General features: G+C 52.9%; 1 protein-coding gene across 1 annotated transcript in view; it reads left to right on the plus strand.

Annotated features, from left to right (window-relative positions):
• The window catches only part of MORN5 (MORN repeat containing 5), a 30,214-nt gene extending 12,565 nt beyond the window's left edge, over window positions 1–17,649 (plus strand). The window contains exon 5 of the mRNA XM_064579558.1: window positions 17,460–17,649. Within this exon, the coding sequence (XP_064435628.1) occupies window positions 17,460–17,539 (80 nt within the window). The 3' untranslated portion in view covers window positions 17,540–17,649. The remainder of the gene's footprint in view (window positions 1–17,459) is intronic.
• The last annotated feature ends 1,098 nt before the right edge of the window (window positions 17,650–18,747 follow it).

Consider the following 18,747-nt stretch of genomic DNA (forward strand, 5'->3'; position numbering starts at 1 on the left):
GCCCCTCGCTCTTCATCTGTAAAATGAAGGAGTCAGACTGGATAATTTCTAGGGTCCTTCCAACCTTAAGAGTCTACGATGGAGGAGAAAGGTAGCCAAGGGGTATTTTGGTCCTGAAATTATAGGACAGTTGGAGTTGGGAGTGTCCCGAAAACCACTAAAAGGAGTCTCTGTTTGTGGCCACCTAGTCATTACCTTTGACTCACCTCACCCTGCCAGGGACCGATTCGGACTTCTGTCCATCTCCTGTTTTCTCTGGGGCCCTTTCTCCCCTGCATTCTGGTCTGCCCCCATAAACAGTGCTTCCTGCTGGCGTCCTGAAGGTCCAGGGCTGCTGGTGATGCAGGCCCGTGGTGGTGTCTGAGGCCATCCCAGGAGAAACAGAGTGGCCTGAGCTACTGCTGTTATCAAGGACATGCCACCTGGGTGGGTCAGAGCCGGGGACACTCTTTTTATAGGAGGCCATGGGCTGGGGCACCCGCAGAAGGGTCGCCTTTGGTTCACCTTCGGGCCTCTCCGGACGGCCCCGGCTCCCCCCCTCGCCTCGCCCTGGCTTCAGTCCCCAGGCAGAGAAGCTTGCTTTAGGCCTGCCTGGAAAACCTCAGCCTGCTGAACTGCCAATGGCTGAGTGCCAAGCACACTCGACAAACCCGGGTTTGCTAGACTTGAGCTTGGACAATGCCTTTCTTACCTGGGGAGGATGGTACCTGCTTGCTGGATGGTGGTGAGAATCCAAATCCAGCCTTCCACTCATCAAAAAGCTTCTGAGTGCCAACAGTGTGCCAGGCTTTGGGGATCCGGGCCGGCAAGGATCTTCTCAGACCGTGGCTCGCAAACCTTTGGACCCTGACCTGAAGTAAGCAACCCAGCACACACACAAACACACACACATTTGTGGTATTCTTTGTACATAAGATGTACGAGGATATTCTCTATTTTTTAAAAAATTCTGGTTACTATGCACTAAGTGGATTTCACACCCCCCGTAAGGATTGGGACCCAGCATCCTACCATTGATAGATCATTGTCTTAGGCAGCCTTCCCTGACCAACCTCTTCCCAACCCCTCTCTCTCCTGCACCGTTGGTTTAGATGTCCCTCCTCTGTGCCCCCACGAGCCTCCCTAACAGCACTGAGCCCATAACTGTACAAGTATCTTTATTTGCCTTACTCCCCCACTAGAATAGCAGCTTCTTGAGGGCAGGGACCATGGGACTATGTCTGACTCATCACTGGATCCCCTGTACCCCACACAGGTCCCCGGGCATGGAGCTTATTAAATGTTTCTGGAAGAAAGGCAGGTAGGCAGAGGACCTACCTACAAGCCTCTCCTCCTCTTCAACAAATTTTATAAAATTCAGTCCCTGGCACCTAATAGACAACTTACTATTTCAAATAATAAAAACAATCCATTGTGCTTCTCCGCACCTCTAAGTTTTCAAAGCTGCGTAAGCTTTGAAAAGCTTAAAAACTTCAGCGTTAAGGGTCTCAAACCTGTGACCCTCTGGCCAAATCTGGTCTGTGTCGTTTTTGTTTGGCTGGCCCCATGCTTGAAATTGCTTGCGTGTGGTCGCCTCCGTGGGGCACGGACAGCCCAGGTCCCCACCTCTCCCTGCTGTCCGAGCCCCAGTGGTGTCAGTCATTTCTGATGCCACCTTAACGCTTCTGCACTCGTGAGCAGTGCATCCCCTGGGGCATTCCCACGCACCCAGTGAGCTGGGAACGGGTGAGGCCTGAGATCAGGGAACTAGGGCATGAGTAATGAATGACAGACTAGTGAAGGTGAGGCTGGATTCAAACCCACTACCATCTTACTGCAAGGCCCATGGTCATTCTCCTGCAATCTGCGGCTGCCTCTGTTGGGACCATAAAACCACCCAAGGCAGCAAGTCGATGCAGGCAATATTCCAATCAATACAGCAGACACAAAGCAAAACAGAGACGGAGTTAGGACTTGCCTCCCATAGGAGGCTGGGAGGGGTCAGAGAGACAGCCTGGTGTGGTGGTTAAAAGCCCAGGATCTGCAATCCACACCTCTGGCTGGCCCCTGGTCCCTGGATCCACCACTGGCCAGCTGTGTGACCATGGCTAGCTTACTTCTTGTCTCTTTTTGGAGTCTCCGTTTCCTCATTTGTAAAATGGGCATTCTGGTTAACTTAATCTGGAGGAGTTGTGGTTAGGAAAAATGAGATTAAGTATTCAGGACACCTGGCCCAAGGCCAGTCCGTGTCCAGTGATGGGCAACCGGGACTGTTAGCATGATGATTACTCACTCAGGCTGGAGGAGGTTGAAAAGAGGGAGACCCTGGGATTAGCTGAGATTTCTCTGGGTGCTCGAGCGACAAGGAGGCTCTGGGGAGAAATGAAACTGGATATGCCATGCTGTCGGCCTCCTCAGGGGTTCTGCATGGGAAATTAAATGCTACTGAAATGTTGGGCTCTGCGGGCTCTTGATGATGGTGTTTAGAGGCCCCCCGGTTCATCTATCACCCCATGTTCTGGCTCAACCAGACCAGCTGCTTCCATTAATAAACACACCTCTGTTCTCACCTCCCATGCTTCCCCAGCCCAGGATGCCCATCCCCCTCCTTTCCACCTATCATAGTCCTCCCCACCTCTCTGTGCTCGGCCCCATAACAGGAGGCCACAGAAGAATGGCCTGGGGCATCCACGGCTCAGGGAAGGGAAGCAGGGAAAGGCATGGTCATTGTGGAGGATCCTTGCCAGGCCCTTGCTGAGCACTGTACCTGCTTATCTCCTCGGCTCTTCCCTGCCATCCCAAGTGCATCCCTCGGTTGGCAATGAGGACACCTGGTCTCAGATAGGTTAATACCTTGCCCCTGGTCACACAGCTGGTGACAGAGTCAGAGATGATCCCAACTCTTGCCCCAATTCTGTTCTTTTCAGCTTTGTGTCCTCGTTTATTCCTTACTCAGCCATTTCCCATCCTCCACAGAGCCATGCCTCATTCCTGGCTGTTCCTCCATGGAGCGCAGGTCCTACCCCCCATGGGAGCTCAGTGATATTCCCAAATGGACGAAAAGGCCCATTTTGGAATCTTAAGACAAAAATACCACAGTCCCCAAAATGAGATGCTACCTTATTTGATAAAGGGTCCTTTATGTACTGTGGGCCAATAAGGACGCTTTCGAAGATATTAGGGATAATTACCTTTAATATGGTGGGAAATTGGGAGATTAACCCTTAGCCTCCTACCCGTCCCTCTCATTCTGCTCAGGAGGGATAAGCCAGAGCCGGGTTAGCAGTTTGTACGTGTGTCTCTTCATGTAGCCGTCGCTTGCCTCAACGTTACTGGTAGGAATCATTTGCAAAATAACTGCACCACTAATCCTTACTCCCTCCCTGCAATTAATGACACCCCATGCGAGTGTCTCAGATGAAAGGCACATTATTAATATTCAAAGGAAAAAACCCTCGTAACCATTTTAACATATACAACTAACAATGAACTAAATTTGCTTTGTGGAAGACAGAGAGTGAGCATCCCAAATTAGTTTATGTAAAAGCTGAAATTCTTCCCCGAAAGGTCTCAGTACCATCCTCAAAGAATATCCTGATCATCAGAAATGCCGTCAAGATTCCCGCCAACATTATCCCCTTTGTTGTCTGAAATGTCGAATCAAGCACATCTGGCAAATGTCCTAGAGCTCACAAATCTTTCAAACAGCGTATAATTCCCAATGGTTAAAAGAGATAACGCCACCGCTTAATCGTGCTGCTCTTCAAAATAGCACCAACTTTCCTTCAATCAGAAACAATGGCTTGGGCTTCTTAAAAATATCACATACCAGTGATTATTTGCAGAGAGGGCCCCTTCGCGTTTGAACCTGTGGGTTCCAGACAGAATTTAAAATCAAGATCACCAGCCTCATTTGAATGTATGCTCAGTGAAATGGACAACGGGGGGAAGGAATATGAGTCGGGGTCCAGAAAGAGACCCGGCCCGTGTGATTCGGAGGCTTTGGGAGGTGATGGCTGGCTTCCCCCCTCTCACCATGGTGAGAGCTGACCTTGACTGAGCATTTCCCAGGCACCGGACACCCAACTAAGAGGGCGGGGAGTGTTCCTGTGATCCCTGGTTGACAAACGAGGACATCGAGACTCAGAACTAAGACTAAAGAATCTCCGCCAGGAAACGGCAGGAACTGGGATTCACATTCAGGCTCATCTGCCTCCAGAGGTTTTTCCTCTTCTTTCCACTTTGCCGGGCCAGCACCAAGTTAATTCCATCCAAAGAGGCAGGGGCCTGGAGCTTCCAAACATCACCGATCTGCTTCCCGCCCAACTTTAGGACAGTTGCATAGTGAACACCTAGAAATGAAAGACCACTTGGTCTGAGGTCAGGGAACTAATCTGGAAACATCCCGAATGCCCAACAGGAGGTAACTGAGTAAATAATACAGGGTGTATTCTTACAATAAACCTGGTGCCGCCACTAAAATCGTCAAGGAATGGACCGATTGCCATACAAAGGGACGCTATTTTATTTCAGAGTAAAACGCAGGATAATAAAAACAACCAGCATTTACTGAGTGCTTACTATGTTCCAGACCCTGGCCTGAGCATGTTGCATGGTTTATTTTACTTTATTTCATTTCATCTCATCCTCACGGTAACCCTGGGAAACGGCTGTCTTCATTATTCCCACTTCACAGATGATGAAACTGAGGTGAGGTGAAATGCGTTGCCCAAAGTTACACGAGTAATAAGCGGCAGACCCAGAACTTGGCCCCCGGGGTGAAGCAAACTGGAAGCTGAGGATGGCCTTTGAGCAGGTTCTGGAGTTTACTAGTGAGAGAAAGAAAGCACCAGGGGACCCTCCTTGTAAGAGTGCGGTGGTGGTTCTCTTTCTCTAGATGGTTCTCTGCCCACATTTTTGTTCCAAAACTGGCCAAAGAACAAGACTTGCAATGCTACTGACAAACCAAGACTCCCCGAATTCTGAGGCCTTCACCCGACAGGCGAGCAGCCTGAGGCCCGCCAGTGGTGGCGTCGGGCGGGACCGGCTCCCACCGCCAGCCAGGCCTCCTTCCCCAGCAAACCCGGGGCTGCCTCCGCACAATGCTTCCCTCGTGGTTTTGGCAAAAACGGCCAGGCGAGTCTCCCGCACAGGCCCTCCCACCGTCATCTTTCTGTGACACAAAAGGCAATTTGCCCAAATGTGATAATCACCTGGAGGCTGGCACGCAGGGCCATCCCTGCCTTATCTGTGGTATTGTTCGCAGCGCCGTAATGAAGGCTCTGTGGAGGGATAATATCACACTTGTAACTGCCAAAGAAAATGCCTGCACAGATCACAGCAGACTTGGGCATCTGCTTCAAGCGGAAAGGATAGCAAGGGAAATGAGCCTAGAAAGCTTCTGCTGTGCCAGGGACTCCCCACCTCTGCTTGGCCGCTGGGGAAACTGAGGCTTACTGGCGGGTGCAGCTAGGAAAGGGAGGAATTGGGTTTCGAACCCAGGCCTCTCTGACACCAGAGGCCATGCTCGGAACTGAGGTAGGCTGCGGCCTTTTCTGAGTCCTGAACCTCTCTGAGAACCTGGGCAGAGCTGTAGACCTTCTCCCCAGAGGAGGACATTTGAACCCGCCAACAGGATTTTGCCCACAGAGGGCGGGATCAGTCCCGGGTCAAGGTCTTGTAGGAAAACCAGCCTGCCGGGCTTACTTACTGCCTCTCCCTGACCTGCCAGAATTGCCCATTGCTCCCTCTGCCCTCATCCCAATTCCAAGAGCCCTGGAAATTCCCCTTGCAGCGGTGTGCCATCAGATTCTGGTAACAATAAGTCCTCACCCCCCCACGGCAGCCTCCTGGAGGCATCCAAAGGACACAGCTTCCCGTTCCGGGGCTGGAGTCAACCCCGGGCTGGCCAGCCTCAGGGTTTGTTTGTTTTGCCTCCTTGAATAGAAGTGACTGCAAGGCCGGAGCCCAGGGGGGCAGGAGCTTCATGTCCCTTCCTCAGCCCAAATCTGGAACTCACGGCCGTAGAATCCCCGTGGTGCTCGACCTCCTGGAGAGAGAGAGGCGGGTTTCCTGGCAGGGTTTTGGATCCAGACCCGCCAGCCCCCAGCTCTGCCAGGTGCCAGTCTGTGTGATCTAGAGCTAGTCTCTCAACTTCTCGGAATGTCGGTTTCCTCCCCCTGAGAAGTCAGGGCGGGGGGCGGGGGGCGGGGCACGGGCGGAGAATAGGACCTTCCTTACGGGGCTGTGGTGAGAGGTACTGAGATGACCAGGGGATACGGCAAAAGCAGGGCCTGGCCCACGAGGAGCTTCAAGTACCGCAGGGATCACAGTTGTGATTATTTACATGCTGGGGGAATCTTTGAAGGGGGGGCTCCTTAACTCCATGCCCCAAAGGGAGGAGCTGGTGTCAAACTGTCCTCAGGCATCCTCCCACCTGCTTCTGATGAGGATTCCAAGACTGGGCCAGGGGCCTGCAGGTCCCCCATCTCTCTATCCAGCCCTTGGCCTTGTTCCTCATCTTCACGTAGAGCCCAGCACCCCTAAGCCTCCCCCCAGACACAGGTCTTCACCAGGGTCTTCCTGGGGGACCAGACTCTGCATCTGCCCCTCCGAACCAGCGTGGGGGCCAGGGGAAGCAGACGCATACACAGTCACAGGGTCTGGAATGGGTGCTCTCTGGACAGAAGCGTGGGGCGTATAGGGAGTCGAAATGTACAAGAGACTAGCGAACCTCCTACCCCACAAAATATAGTTCCGAAATGAACATCAACCCAAAAAATAAGTATATGGAAAGAAGTCCAGTATAATTCTCTATTCCTATGATGTTTATGTTAATGTTTGACTTGAAATACCACATATGAGATTCTTGCCCCAAAACACCGGGAGTGCCCCTGCTTTGCTGACATCAGGAGCCGGAAGCACAGTGTGCTAGGGGGACAGAAAGAAGAGCCTGAGTGTGGCCCAAGTGCGGTTGAGATGCCATCCTGGAAAAGGTAGTGTTTGGCTAGGCCTTGAAGGATGAGAGGTGGATTTTGCTAATGGAAGGAAAGGAACAAAGCACAGAGAGATGCAGGGACAAAGGGTCCCCAGGAGGGAGCACCTGAGATGGGGTCTTGTGTTGGGGGTGGAGGAAGAGTCAAGGGGGGGGTCTCCCTCCAGCAGGGATGGACAGACTGGGCTTTGACAAGTATGTAGGAGTATATCTTGGCTGGGCATTCAAGGCACAGGGACCCAATGCGGGGCGGAGAGAGCCTTGAATGCCATCCTTCAGACAGTGAGGACTAGAGGCATGGCGGTGACAGAGAGGTTTTTAATGGAAGCATGTAGTGGCTGAGGGCTGCAGGTCTGGAGATGGACTTGGGTCTGCCCCTGTGCCCACTCACTGGCTGGGTGAGCTTGGGCAGATGACGTCACCTTTCTGAGCCTCAAGACCCTCATCTGTGAAATAGGGATGCTGACAGTAACTTTGCAAGATTCCTGGGAGGACTAAGTTCTAGTCTGCTAGTGCGTTCTGCAGGTTCTTAACATCCCAACACCCCTCCTGGCTGACCCCACTGCCAAAGCCTTAATTCAGCCCTCAGCATCTGCCATCTGGAGGACAGAGGTCCCAACTGCCAGGCCTGTCCCCTTCAGCCCATTGTCCACACACAGCTAAAGAGCAGGCGCGGAAGGGAGCAGTGGTCAGAGTAAAGGCTATGGGGCCCAGGCCAACTGAGTGACCTTGGCCTTGGCATATTGCTTCCCTGAGCTGCCTGTGGAAGGTGGCTAGGCGTCATGAACATGTGTAGTGAACACAAATTCAACTGTGGGTGCTTGAAAAACAGAAGTGGGGAAGCAAGAAGAATAGGAGTACCAGCTGCATTGGTGGTTTGGCACCTTCCGTCCACTTGCTCATGGTGGGGTGTGGGGAGACGTGAATCCATAGGTCTCCGGCCCTGTGTGCCTCCTGTTGGATGAGCACTTTGCCACACACAGGATGATTCTAGTATTTCGGGGTATGTCTTTTTTAACAAGCTGGCTATGCATTTGGACTTGGACAGCAGAAATGACTCTCTCTTCCAACAGTGTCAGAATACCAACTGCTTAGCACTTACTGGGATGTCCTTACCCAGCACGGGGCCTACCTAAGAGATTCCCAAGGGGCGTCATGACTCAGGGCACTTTTCCCTTCACCGACTGACCAGAGCACCCAAAACTCCTACCTGAGACAATACCAGCTGTGCATACGATAAATGTTGATGAGGATTGCGTGACATCAGGCGTGCGAGGTGCAGCACTCGGCGCCTGGCACATCCAAGTCCTCCCTAACACCAGGTGGCCCTGCTCCCACTCAGATTCACCCCTTCCAGGCACAGCCCGAATCCAAGCCTAAGTCTGACTCTGGAGGCCTTGCCCCAGTCGTTTCAACATATTAGAACAAAATATATCCGCACTCCCACATTAAATATATATTTTTTGCTGTTAAAACCTTGAGGGGATTTTTAACATTTTGCTTGGTAAATTGTTGGACTACCCGTCGGACTGTGATTTCTAGAGAGCCATGGGCATACCAGAGAATTCTTGCAAAATGAGGAAAGCAAGCCTACAAACTGATTTCAAGTGTAATAACATTGTTTTGATTTCTAAATTTAATAATTAAGTCTGAATGCATTAATTATAACATTTGTTATTTTCAGTTTTTTGCAGTTTCCCTTTCTGTATTTTAGAAATATCGAAGATTGGTTTGGTGTCCCCAAACCTCTCACACTTGAACAGGCTTTGAAAAGCTGTGGGTGCTGAGCCCTGCACCTCAGGTTCCCAATGGGTGAAGCGGCCTGGCTTAGTCCAACTCCCCCACCCCGCACCCCCGCCCCTGAGCCCTCCACCCACCCAGCCCAGAAAATGCTCTTTTACAGAGAAAATCACGAGCAGCCCCAAGGCTTCCCCTCCTGCCCCGTGGCGGACCCTGCCTGGGCAACGATCCCTTAGTCAATATTGGCCATGCCGTGGCCTTGGCCTCTGGCCACCTCACTGCCTGCAAAGTTCAAAGCCTCTTGCTTGTCAGGAGTTGTGATGAGGAGCAGAGGGTGTCCCGCCCTCACTGCAGGCTCTGGCTCACCCCGGGCTCACACAGCCCTGCATTTGCACGGGGGGGGGGGGGGGGGGGGGGGGCGGGCTTTGAGGGTGGCACCGCCCACGGGCTGGGGCGCCAGCTTTACCAGGTACCTCCTATCCCCGCCTGGAACCCCAGGTCACACGGGAGCCGTGTGAGAGTCGGTCTTGACCCCAGGAAAAGAGGGCAGCCCTCATGACAGAGCCCGGCCCGGCCTGGCCTTGTGGGTGAGCACTAGGCTCTCCCTGAGGGATGGGTGGGCCTCCTCCCTCGGCACCTGCTCAAGCACACACGCTCGGACTTCAGGTGCTCATACACTGTCACACGCTGAGGGCCACACACACGCTGAGCACTCGCACACTTGCACACTCAACCCATTCACGCTCACGCACACACCCACACTCACACTCAGGGAGGTTCTCATGCACATTCGCCCAACTGGATGGAAACGTGGCCGTCTGTGACCGTCACACACAGCGTGAGTGTGGCTTCTGCACCAGCACTAGGAGCCCATCCCCTCTGCCCTGGCAGATGAAGTGGGCCAAGTTGTTTCCCCCTTCAAGCCTCAGTTTCTTGTCTTAAATGGGGACGACCCGTGTCACTGCGGAGAGGACAGACATGACCTTTCCACAGAACCAGGCACCTCCCAGGTGCTCTGCCACTGGGAGCCTCTTCCCCTCTCCTGAGGCTAAGATGCCCGGCTTCATCTTGGTCCCCTCCCCGTCCCAGCGGGACGGAGCTGCATAGCAGTGGTGACCACAGGTGTGCTCAGCTCAAGGACGCGCTGAGAGGTGGCAGAATCCGGCTTGTGGGTGCCTGATAACCCGAATCCACCCATTTGCCCTCTCTGGGCTCGCGTGCCCAAGCCTGCCCACCTCGCTTTGAACAAAAATCATTAGCTGAGCTGTGGTCCTTGATCCTTATGATGCTGATCCTTGTGCAAAGACCTCCTCCTCCTCTGGCCCTCTCTCCTCCCCCCCCAGGAACGGAGAAGTCCCAGGATGCTCTGAGAGAGTCCCTTAAGAACACTCTCTTGGGCGCCTGGGTGGCTCAGTTGGTTAAGCAACTGCCTTCGGCTCAGGTCATGATTCTGGAGTCCCGGGATCGAGTCCCACATCAGGCTCCCTGCTCAGCGAGGAGCCTGCTTCTCCCTCTGACCCTCCCCCCTCTCATGTACTCTCTCTCATTCTCGCTCTCTCAAATGAATAAATAAATCTTAAAAAAAAAAAAATTGGGGCGCCTGGGTGGCTCAGTCGTTAAGCGTCTGCCTTCGGCTCAGGTCATGATCCCAGCGTCCTGGGATCGAGTCCCACATCGGGCTCCCTGCTCAGCAGGAAGCCTGCTTCTCCCTCTCCCACTCCCCCTGCTTGTGTTCCTGCTCTCGCTATGTCTCTCTCTGTCAAATAAATTAAAAAAAAAAAAAAAAAAAAAGAACACTCTCTTGAAGGTATCCAGTTAGGGAACGAAAGACCCATCAAAGTGGTGATCATAGCTCCTACTTCCTGGGTGCTAACCTGATGCTGCTCCTCCCGGCTCTGCGGGGGGTCTGGCGAAACCCCCTGTGCAGACGAGGAGCCCAGCTCAGAGAGGGAGAATGGCTTGTTCAAGATCCCCCAGCAAGTTGGCGCCAGGGCTCAGCACTGGACCCAGAACTCCTTCCAGTCTATGCTGTGCTGCCATGCGCACCCTGGAGTCTCACCGTGCCAAGACAACCTTGGGCTTTCTTTTGGTTTTTGGCATTTCCTGTGTACCAGGCACTGTGCTAAGCACTTTTCCGGAATGACCTCACTCGATCCAGTGGGCACTTCATAGATGAGAGAATGAGACCCACCTGCCCGAGGTCTCTGAGTTGGTGGCAGCCAAAGTCCAGGGCCCGTGATCTTGGCCGCCTTTCCTCTGCCTCCCTGCCAGCCACCTGGGAGCTTGGATTGCCCTCCATCTGCTGGGAAATTTTCAGGATCTCTTCTTCCCACGCACTGCCCCCCCCCCCCCCCCCCCCACCGTGAGGCAGGCTCTAGGCCAGCCGGGGCTTTGAGCATCCTGAGTGTGCTTGATGCCCCGGAATGAGCCCAAACCACCCATCCCTTCTGTGCGGTGGAGCTGCTCAGTCTGTGGTCTCAAAAAACAAAAAAGGAAACAACAGTCTTGGCCCTGCACTTGGCATATCTGCTCTGCCCCGCTCAGGAGCTCCATTAGCTGAGGGTGGGGAAGAAATTCTTCCCTCTTTGTCCAAATCCCACAGGGTAAGCCTATTGCTGTTATGTCCCCAACTTTACATATTTTTATTCATTCATTCACCAGACATTCTTTAAAGACTTTTTAAGTGCCAGATCTGCCCCAGGCTCTGAGGACCAGGAGTGCATTGGGCCCAACTGCCCCGGGCTGGTGGGGGCGACGGTGACCTCAGCGTGAGTCCGGGAAGATGCCATCCAAGCAGGGCCCATGGGGGTGGAGGACAGCCAGGAGGCCCCTGGGCCTAGTCGCCCACGTTCACTAGCAGCCTCAAGTTTGGAGGGTGACAGCCGTGACAGTTGTTCACCAGACGACTCCAACCTCACAGCCCCTTCCTGAGCCCACGGCCTTTAGTGCGCTGTGTGCTTAACACCGCCTTCAAAGAAATCCTGGAATGACCCATTTATGTTGCCTTTGGGTGTTTGTGTTAAAAGCGTTTGTTAATGATACATGTTTAAACGACACTGCAATTGGTATACTCTCGTCTAGGCCTTTCTTCACTTTTATATACACTAAGGCCCCGAAGTGGCCCCGCCCCCCAGCCCCGAAACTGTATGTGTGACAGGCACAGAGGCCCTGGTGTGCATGCGCACAAGGGTGACTGCCCTACAGCAGGGTGGCTGCATTTTACAGGGTGAGGCCGGGTAGGGAGGCAGTCTGGAGAGCAGGAAGACCTGGATGGAGGGCCTTGAAGTCCAGGTGAAGGAGTGGGGAGCCTCTCCAGGCAAGGCTTCTCAGCAGGGACGCCCATGGTCAGATCTGGGGTCTCTCTCGCCGAAAGTTCCTTTTCTTCTCTATAAGAAGCCCAGTTTTCCTAGTGACATGGGTGACATGGGGGGAGGGAGTGCACGAGGCAGTGAGGTCACTTCTAAAGCTTCAGACCAGAATAAAGAAATCTTTCTGCCCCAAAGGCAGACAGACCTGAACCTGAAGGGTGTCTGAGTTAAGCCTTTGGACAACACCCCCTGCTGGGTCTCAGTCCCCTCTGTCCCCGCACCCCCACCCCCAGAACTGGGCACGGGGCTTGTCCATTCATTCCTTCATTCACTGAACAGATATGGACTAAGCACCTTGTCTCAGCACGCACGATACCATTGAACAAGCATATGGGGCTCCTGGGCTCACCGGAGCTTGCAGTTCGGATGCGGGAGACCGACAACATACAAATAAACAAGACAATTACAGAGAGAAGCCTGTGCTATGAAGAGAAAGTGAAGGGTGGTCACGGGCAGACTGGGGTCACTGAGGAAGTGATATTTGAGCTGTGACCTGGACACCAAGAAATAGGTGCTCAGGGATAGTTTGCTGATGGTGATCAAGGCAAGCCAAAGCTACTCTTTGTTGGTTGTTGTTTTTTGCTCCTTTCCTATACTGTCCTGGTGGGGAGGAAGTCACTCTGCAGCCCACACCTAAGGAGTGGGGAATTAAGCCCCACCTCCTTGAGGGCAGTGGTCACCGAAATTATTTGTAATTCTTCCGCTCAGGAAATTTGTCTATTCTCCCATTTCTTTTTTTTTTTTTTTTTTTTTATTCATGAGAGACAGAGAGAGAGAGGCAGAGGAGGAAGCAGGCTCCCAAGGAGCAGGGAGCCCGATGTGGGACTCGATCCCAGGACCCTGAGATCATGACCTGAGCCGAAGGCAGACGCTTAACCATCTGAGCCACCCAGGCGCCCTATTCTCCCATTTCTACCAATAACTTTAACGCTGACTCTTTTACTTTGTAGAAATTCAAGAACCCCCATTGGTGTTTCTAGGAACCTAGAAATATTTTTTTCAACTACCAAAATGCATGAAATTAGCAAGGCATTAAGTTGGAGGGTAGGAAAAAAGACAATCATTTCTTATTTTTTCGACTGTCAATACACATTAAGAAGATTTGGGAAATACCCAAAACAGAAGAACCTCTCACGTCCCACTGTTCAGAGATGCCTATTATTCACATTCAATGTGTTATTTTTAATTTTTCTCCTGTGCACGGTTTTTGCCGATTATACTGTCAATGTTAATTTTCTCGCCTCTTGCCACCTTTTTATCATATCAAAAACATCTCTATGTTGCTATACAGACTTCATAACCCGACTTTTTCAAGAGCTGCTAAATCACAGCCCCCCCCCCAACCCTGCCGCCAAACTTAGCACAATACCTGGCCCACAGTCCCCGTTTACAAATTGGTTGTTAAATGAACACACAACAAAGTAATCATTCTCTTGTTAGAAACGTAGATTATTTCAGTTTCCTTGATTCTCAATAATACTGAGACAAATAGATTATTCCCTTAGGATAGCGTCCCAGAGGGGAATTATGGGCCAACAAGGCCAAAACTTTTCAAGATAAATGCACCAAACCAGAAATCTCCCTCCCCTTCCCCTCGGAACCCCCGGCAGTTGTGCCCGGGTAATAATTTACAATTGATTAAAGAGTTTGCGGGGTGTGTTTTTTTCCCCATCTTTCCCCCCCTTCCTCTCCCCTCTCCCCTCCTGCCAAAAAGGGGGGAAATTATCTGAGAAGGTGAAGATGTTCTCAGACAATCATATTAACATATTCCAACAATTGCAATTTGCAAAATAGTAATCACAACTCCCGGGCCCTGGGAGGCATTAATCAAAGCGGCAGGTTTAATTCCATTTTAAATATTGATGAAACGTGCTTCGGCAGCCTCACCCTGGCCTGGCGGGGCCAGGGGAGCCTCGGCGTAGCGCAAAGGAGGTGGAGGGAGGGTTGGTGAGCAGCTGCTGGGAGGGGAGGCATCTGTGATTCAAATTGGTGGCTGTGCCGCCAGGTAGAGAGCGAGAGGGGTAGTGAAGAGGCTGTTAAGTCCATTGCTGTCAATTTGTAATGATCAGGGAGGGGCCTGAGGGCTGGTTTAGCACAATAAACCCAGTTTGTCTGGTTTCAGGGGTTAGCACTGAAGAGCTTGCAGCTGCACTGATTCGAATAGCCCAGAGACTTCAGAACTGTAATTATCAACCAGGCTGCTCGCGGTGTGGCAAAAGTGGGCTTCACTTAACTCCTTGTGTGCCACCGCTGTCCCCGCCCCCGGGGCTGACAGCCACGCGTGGATTCCCCAGCAGCCTCCCCAGGAGAAATAGAGGCCCACCAGCTGCCCAGGGCAGTCCTCGAAGGCAAGAGCGTGCCAGGCGTCAAGCCTCTTTCCTGGGGTCACATACAAAGGAGTAGTGGGGAGGAGGCCAAGGAGGCTAGCTCTGTGGGGGCAGCCTCGCCTTCTGGCACCCTTGTCACATCAGCCCTGGCGGGGCGGGGCGGGGGGCGTCAGGCTTTGGAGTCTGATGGGCCTAGGTTTGAATTCCACTGGCTGTGGAGGTGAGGCAAGGCTCGTCACCTCTCTCAAATGGGGGTAACCTCCCCTACCCTCCTGGGCTATCACAAAGACTCCACAAGACGGGTGTTTGTAAAGCTCGGACACACAGTAGGCTGTCAGTAAGGCTCCATCTCTCCGAGCCTGGGCCTGGTGCTTTCCCAGAAGAGGAAGGGGGCAGGGGGATCTGATTGGGAGGGCAGGATTTGGGCTGGCCCTCCATGTTTGAGCTCTCGGGGGTGGGGTGCCCTTGATCTCTGGCTACCGCCATGTGTCCCCGAGGAGGACCCGTAGTCCCGTGCTCCCATCCCTTAGGCGGAGGCAGGTCAGGAGAGGACACTAAAGCCTTCCAGGGTTGTAGCCCTGAGGAGAACAGCTTGAGGGCAGGGGTTTGGGCTAGTTCTCTTTGTCCCCAGGGCCTGACACAGAGGTGAGGCAGGAATGAGGCAGGGACAGCCTAAGAACTCAGGCTTAGCTGGGAGCCTTGGTTCAGGAAGCGCGGGTGCGACTCTGAGACCCTCCCCCTCGACGTTCTCCCAGGAGTCGGGGAAGGGGTGGGCCCAACAACGTCTGTCCTGGCAGTATTTCTGGTAACTGGAGGTAGCACCCTTGGGTGTCCTGCCCCGGAAGGGCGGATAGTAAAACATCACAGGGAAGCCACCACAGAGTATGAGGCAGCAGTAAGAGGTAAAGGACTAGATGTACACTGAGCAACAAGAATAGATCTTGAGGGCGCCTGGGTGGCTCAGTCGTTAAGCGTCTGCCTTCGGCTCAGGTCATGATCCCAGGGTCCTGGGATCGAGCCCCACATCAGGCTCCCTGCTCTGCGGGAAGCCTTCTTCTCCCTCTCCCACTCCCCCTGCTTGTGTTCCCTCTCTCGCTGTGTCTCTCTCTGTCAAATAAATAAATAAAATCTTTAAAAAAAAAAAAAAAAAAAAAAAAGAATAGATCTTGAAAATGTAGTGTTGAGGGCGCCTGGGTGGCTCAGTTGGTTAAGCGACTGCCTCCGGCTCAGGTCATGATCCTGGAGTCCCTGGATCGAGTCCCGCATCGGGCTCCCAGCTCGGCAGGGAGTCTGCTTCTCCCTCTGACCCTCCCCCCTCTCATGTGTTCTCTCTCATTCTCTCTCTCTCAAATAAAATCTTTAAAAAAAAAAAAAAAAGGAATTACGACCCAGGGGCGTCTGGGTGGCTCAGTTGGTTAAGCGACTGCCTTCGGCTCAGGTCATGATCCTGGAGTCCCGGGATCGAGTCCCGCATCGGGCTCCCTGCTCGGCGGGGAGTCTGCTTCTCCCTCTGACCCTCCCCCCTCTCATGCTCTCTATCTCATTCTCTCTCTCAAATAAATAAATAAAATCTTTAAAAAAAAAAAAAAAAGGAATTACGACCCAGGGGCGTCTGGGTGGCTCAGTTGGTTAAGCGACTGCCTTCGGCTCAGGTCATGATCCTGGAGTCCCGGGATCGAGTCCCGCATCGGGCTCCCTGCTCGGCGGGGAGTCTGCTTCTCCCTCTGACCCTCCCCCCTCTCATGCTCTCTATCTCATTCTCTCTCTCAAATAAATAAATAAAATCTTTAAAAAAAAAAAAAAAAGGAATTACGACCCAGGGGCGTCTGGGTGGCTCAGTTGGTTAAGCGACTGCCTTCGGCTCAGGTCATGATCCTGGAGTCCCGGGATCGAGTCCCGCATCGGGCTCCCTGCTCGGCGGGGAGTCTGCTTCTCCCTCTGACCCTCCCCCCTCTCATGTGTTCTCTCTCATTCTCTCTCTCTCAAATAAAATCTTAAAAAAAAAAAAAAATGTAGTGTTGAGTGAAAAAAGTAAGACACAATGAAATTCACAGCACAATGCCATTTATGGTGGCAAATTAAAACCACATTCGCACACAAAGCAACAGCATACATTTTACAGAGCTGCATGCATTTTTAGGGGTATATATGCCACCATTCAAGTGGGTCTCTGTCAGGGCTTGGGGAGGGGCTGGGTGTGGGTGTGGGGGATAATGGGGGAAAATAAGTCAGTCCCCAGAGAGATGACTGTGGTGTGGCGGATGGGGGGGGGCGGCAAAGACTGTGTTTCACTCCCTCTCTCCGAGGTTTAGAAAAACAGCACAAGCTTTGTAGTCGGACCAACCTGGGTCCGCATTCTGGGCTCTCCCACGTACTAACCTGTGGCCATGCGCCGGTGACTTGACCTCTCTGAGTCTGCTTGTTCATGGGCAGAATGGCAGGATTGCTGCCTGCAGGTGCTCACGGGGGTTAAAATGGGGGAGATCAAGGAGCACAGGGCTGACAGGAACATCAGTTCCTTCTCTCTATTCCCCACTGAAAGGACCCGAGTCAACAGAGGTGTCAGGTTCCCCTGGGGAGCCACAGGTTCTTAGAAGGGTCTACAATGGGAAACCCAGAAAGGAAACGAAGAAGAGCTGAGGGCTCCGGCCCCTGCCACTACAGGCAAGGCCTGGCCTGGCTGTTCTGGGAGGTGCCCTTTGTGGGTGTCAGACGGGGCAAATGCCCGAGCAAGCTGCTCTCTGGGTGCGTGTCGGGGCTGCCCGGCTCAGAGTGGCCAGATGACCTTGTGCCTGCTTCCATCGGTGATATCCACCATCTGCAAACCCCTTGGTGTTCAATTTTCCCCAAGACCAGGCATTCGCAGGCAACTGAAGGATTCGGGTTTTAGTGAAAGATCTGTTCCTTCCCAGCACAGAGCTAGCCTGGGCACCAAGGCCACACCCCTGTGCTGGAATGCACCCCAGTCCCAAGACCCCACCTGCGGGTCTCCCAGCCCAGAGAAGGCCCAGCAAACACCAGGCATGATCAGCTCTTCCTCTTCCCCTGCAGATGATGATGAGCACGAGTGGATCATCAGGACGTGTCGCAAGGGATGGGACGAGATCGTGGGTCACCGACCCAAACTGTGAGCTCGGCGGGCGGAGGTTTCCTCTAGACTGTTGGCCGTGGCCATGGCCGGCCCTGGGGGCAGCCTGCAGTTCCAGACCCTGGCTTTTAACTCAGGAATAAAGCCTTTCTGCTCTGAGTGGCCCCAAGTGTACTTTCCTGAGATGGTTTCTTAGGGGATCCTCATTTCACTGGCATCAAAATCACCTGTGAATTAGATATATCTGGACCCTACCCTAGACATGCCAACCAGAATCTCTGGGAATGGGGTCTAGCAATGTGCATTCCCAGCTGCCATTCCCTGATGCATTCTTATTTCCCAGGTATTTCTCAACATCACCCCCAAGATCAAGTGTCAGCTGAAAACCAGAAGAGGAAGGGGTGACATGTTCTAGGGCCATACTTGGGCCACAGGCATCCTGGCCTCTGCATAACCGTCCCTTCATAGAGGCTGCTGGATCCCGCAGCCCATCCAACCCCCACCCCCCCATGCTTTGTTCCTGATTCACCAAGAGCTGCCAGGAGAAGGCGGGCCTGTGGAGGCTCTGACAAGGTCTGCAGGGGCAGGAAAGTGACCCTCAAACCAGTGACCCAGAGTTGGCAGGCTAGGCAGAGTTAGGAGTCAGAGGGTGGCCTGGGCACACTCAGCTGCTCCATGGAGGGGTCCTGGGGGGTTCCCCCTCCCCTTCAGGGCAACATCACCTCTGTAGAATGACAGGGTTTATCTCCACAGGGGTTTCCAAACTGTGCTTTGAAAACAGAAGGCACATTCATGTGAAGAAGCACACACACACAATTAAATTAAGCTGAACTATTTTTGAAAGATACACATATATCTAAATCAACATTTGATAAGTGGATTGGAAGAATGGAGAGGGGAAGGGCAGAGACAGGGCCAGGGATGGCAGATGAAACAACTAATAAAGACAGGCCCTGCAGAGGTGAGGGCCACGTATACCCCGAGCTGAGGTTTATGAGCAACTCTGTGCAGGGCCAGGCAGGGCCACTCCACTCCCCTCGAGAGCTTTGACTTGAACCAACAGTTCTGCTGCTAAAAGAAAAGTGGCCAATGAGCAGAAAGATGTTCTCTCTCACTCCCCAGATTGTGTGGTGGCTCTGGAACCCAGAGACCCAGACTTGTGTCAAAGCTGGAGCCTTGTCTCCTTGTCTCCCTGCCTCCCATCCCATATTCCCATCCCATATTCCCTTTACTTCCCTAGACCAAATTCTC

Source organism: Mirounga angustirostris, unplaced genomic scaffold (genome assembly GCF_029215605.1).
Source record: "Mirounga angustirostris isolate CCGP_5_RB_7025 unplaced genomic scaffold, mMirAng1.0.hap1 SCAF_15, whole genome shotgun sequence".
NCBI lineage: Eukaryota > Metazoa > Chordata > Mammalia > Carnivora > Phocidae > Mirounga > Mirounga angustirostris.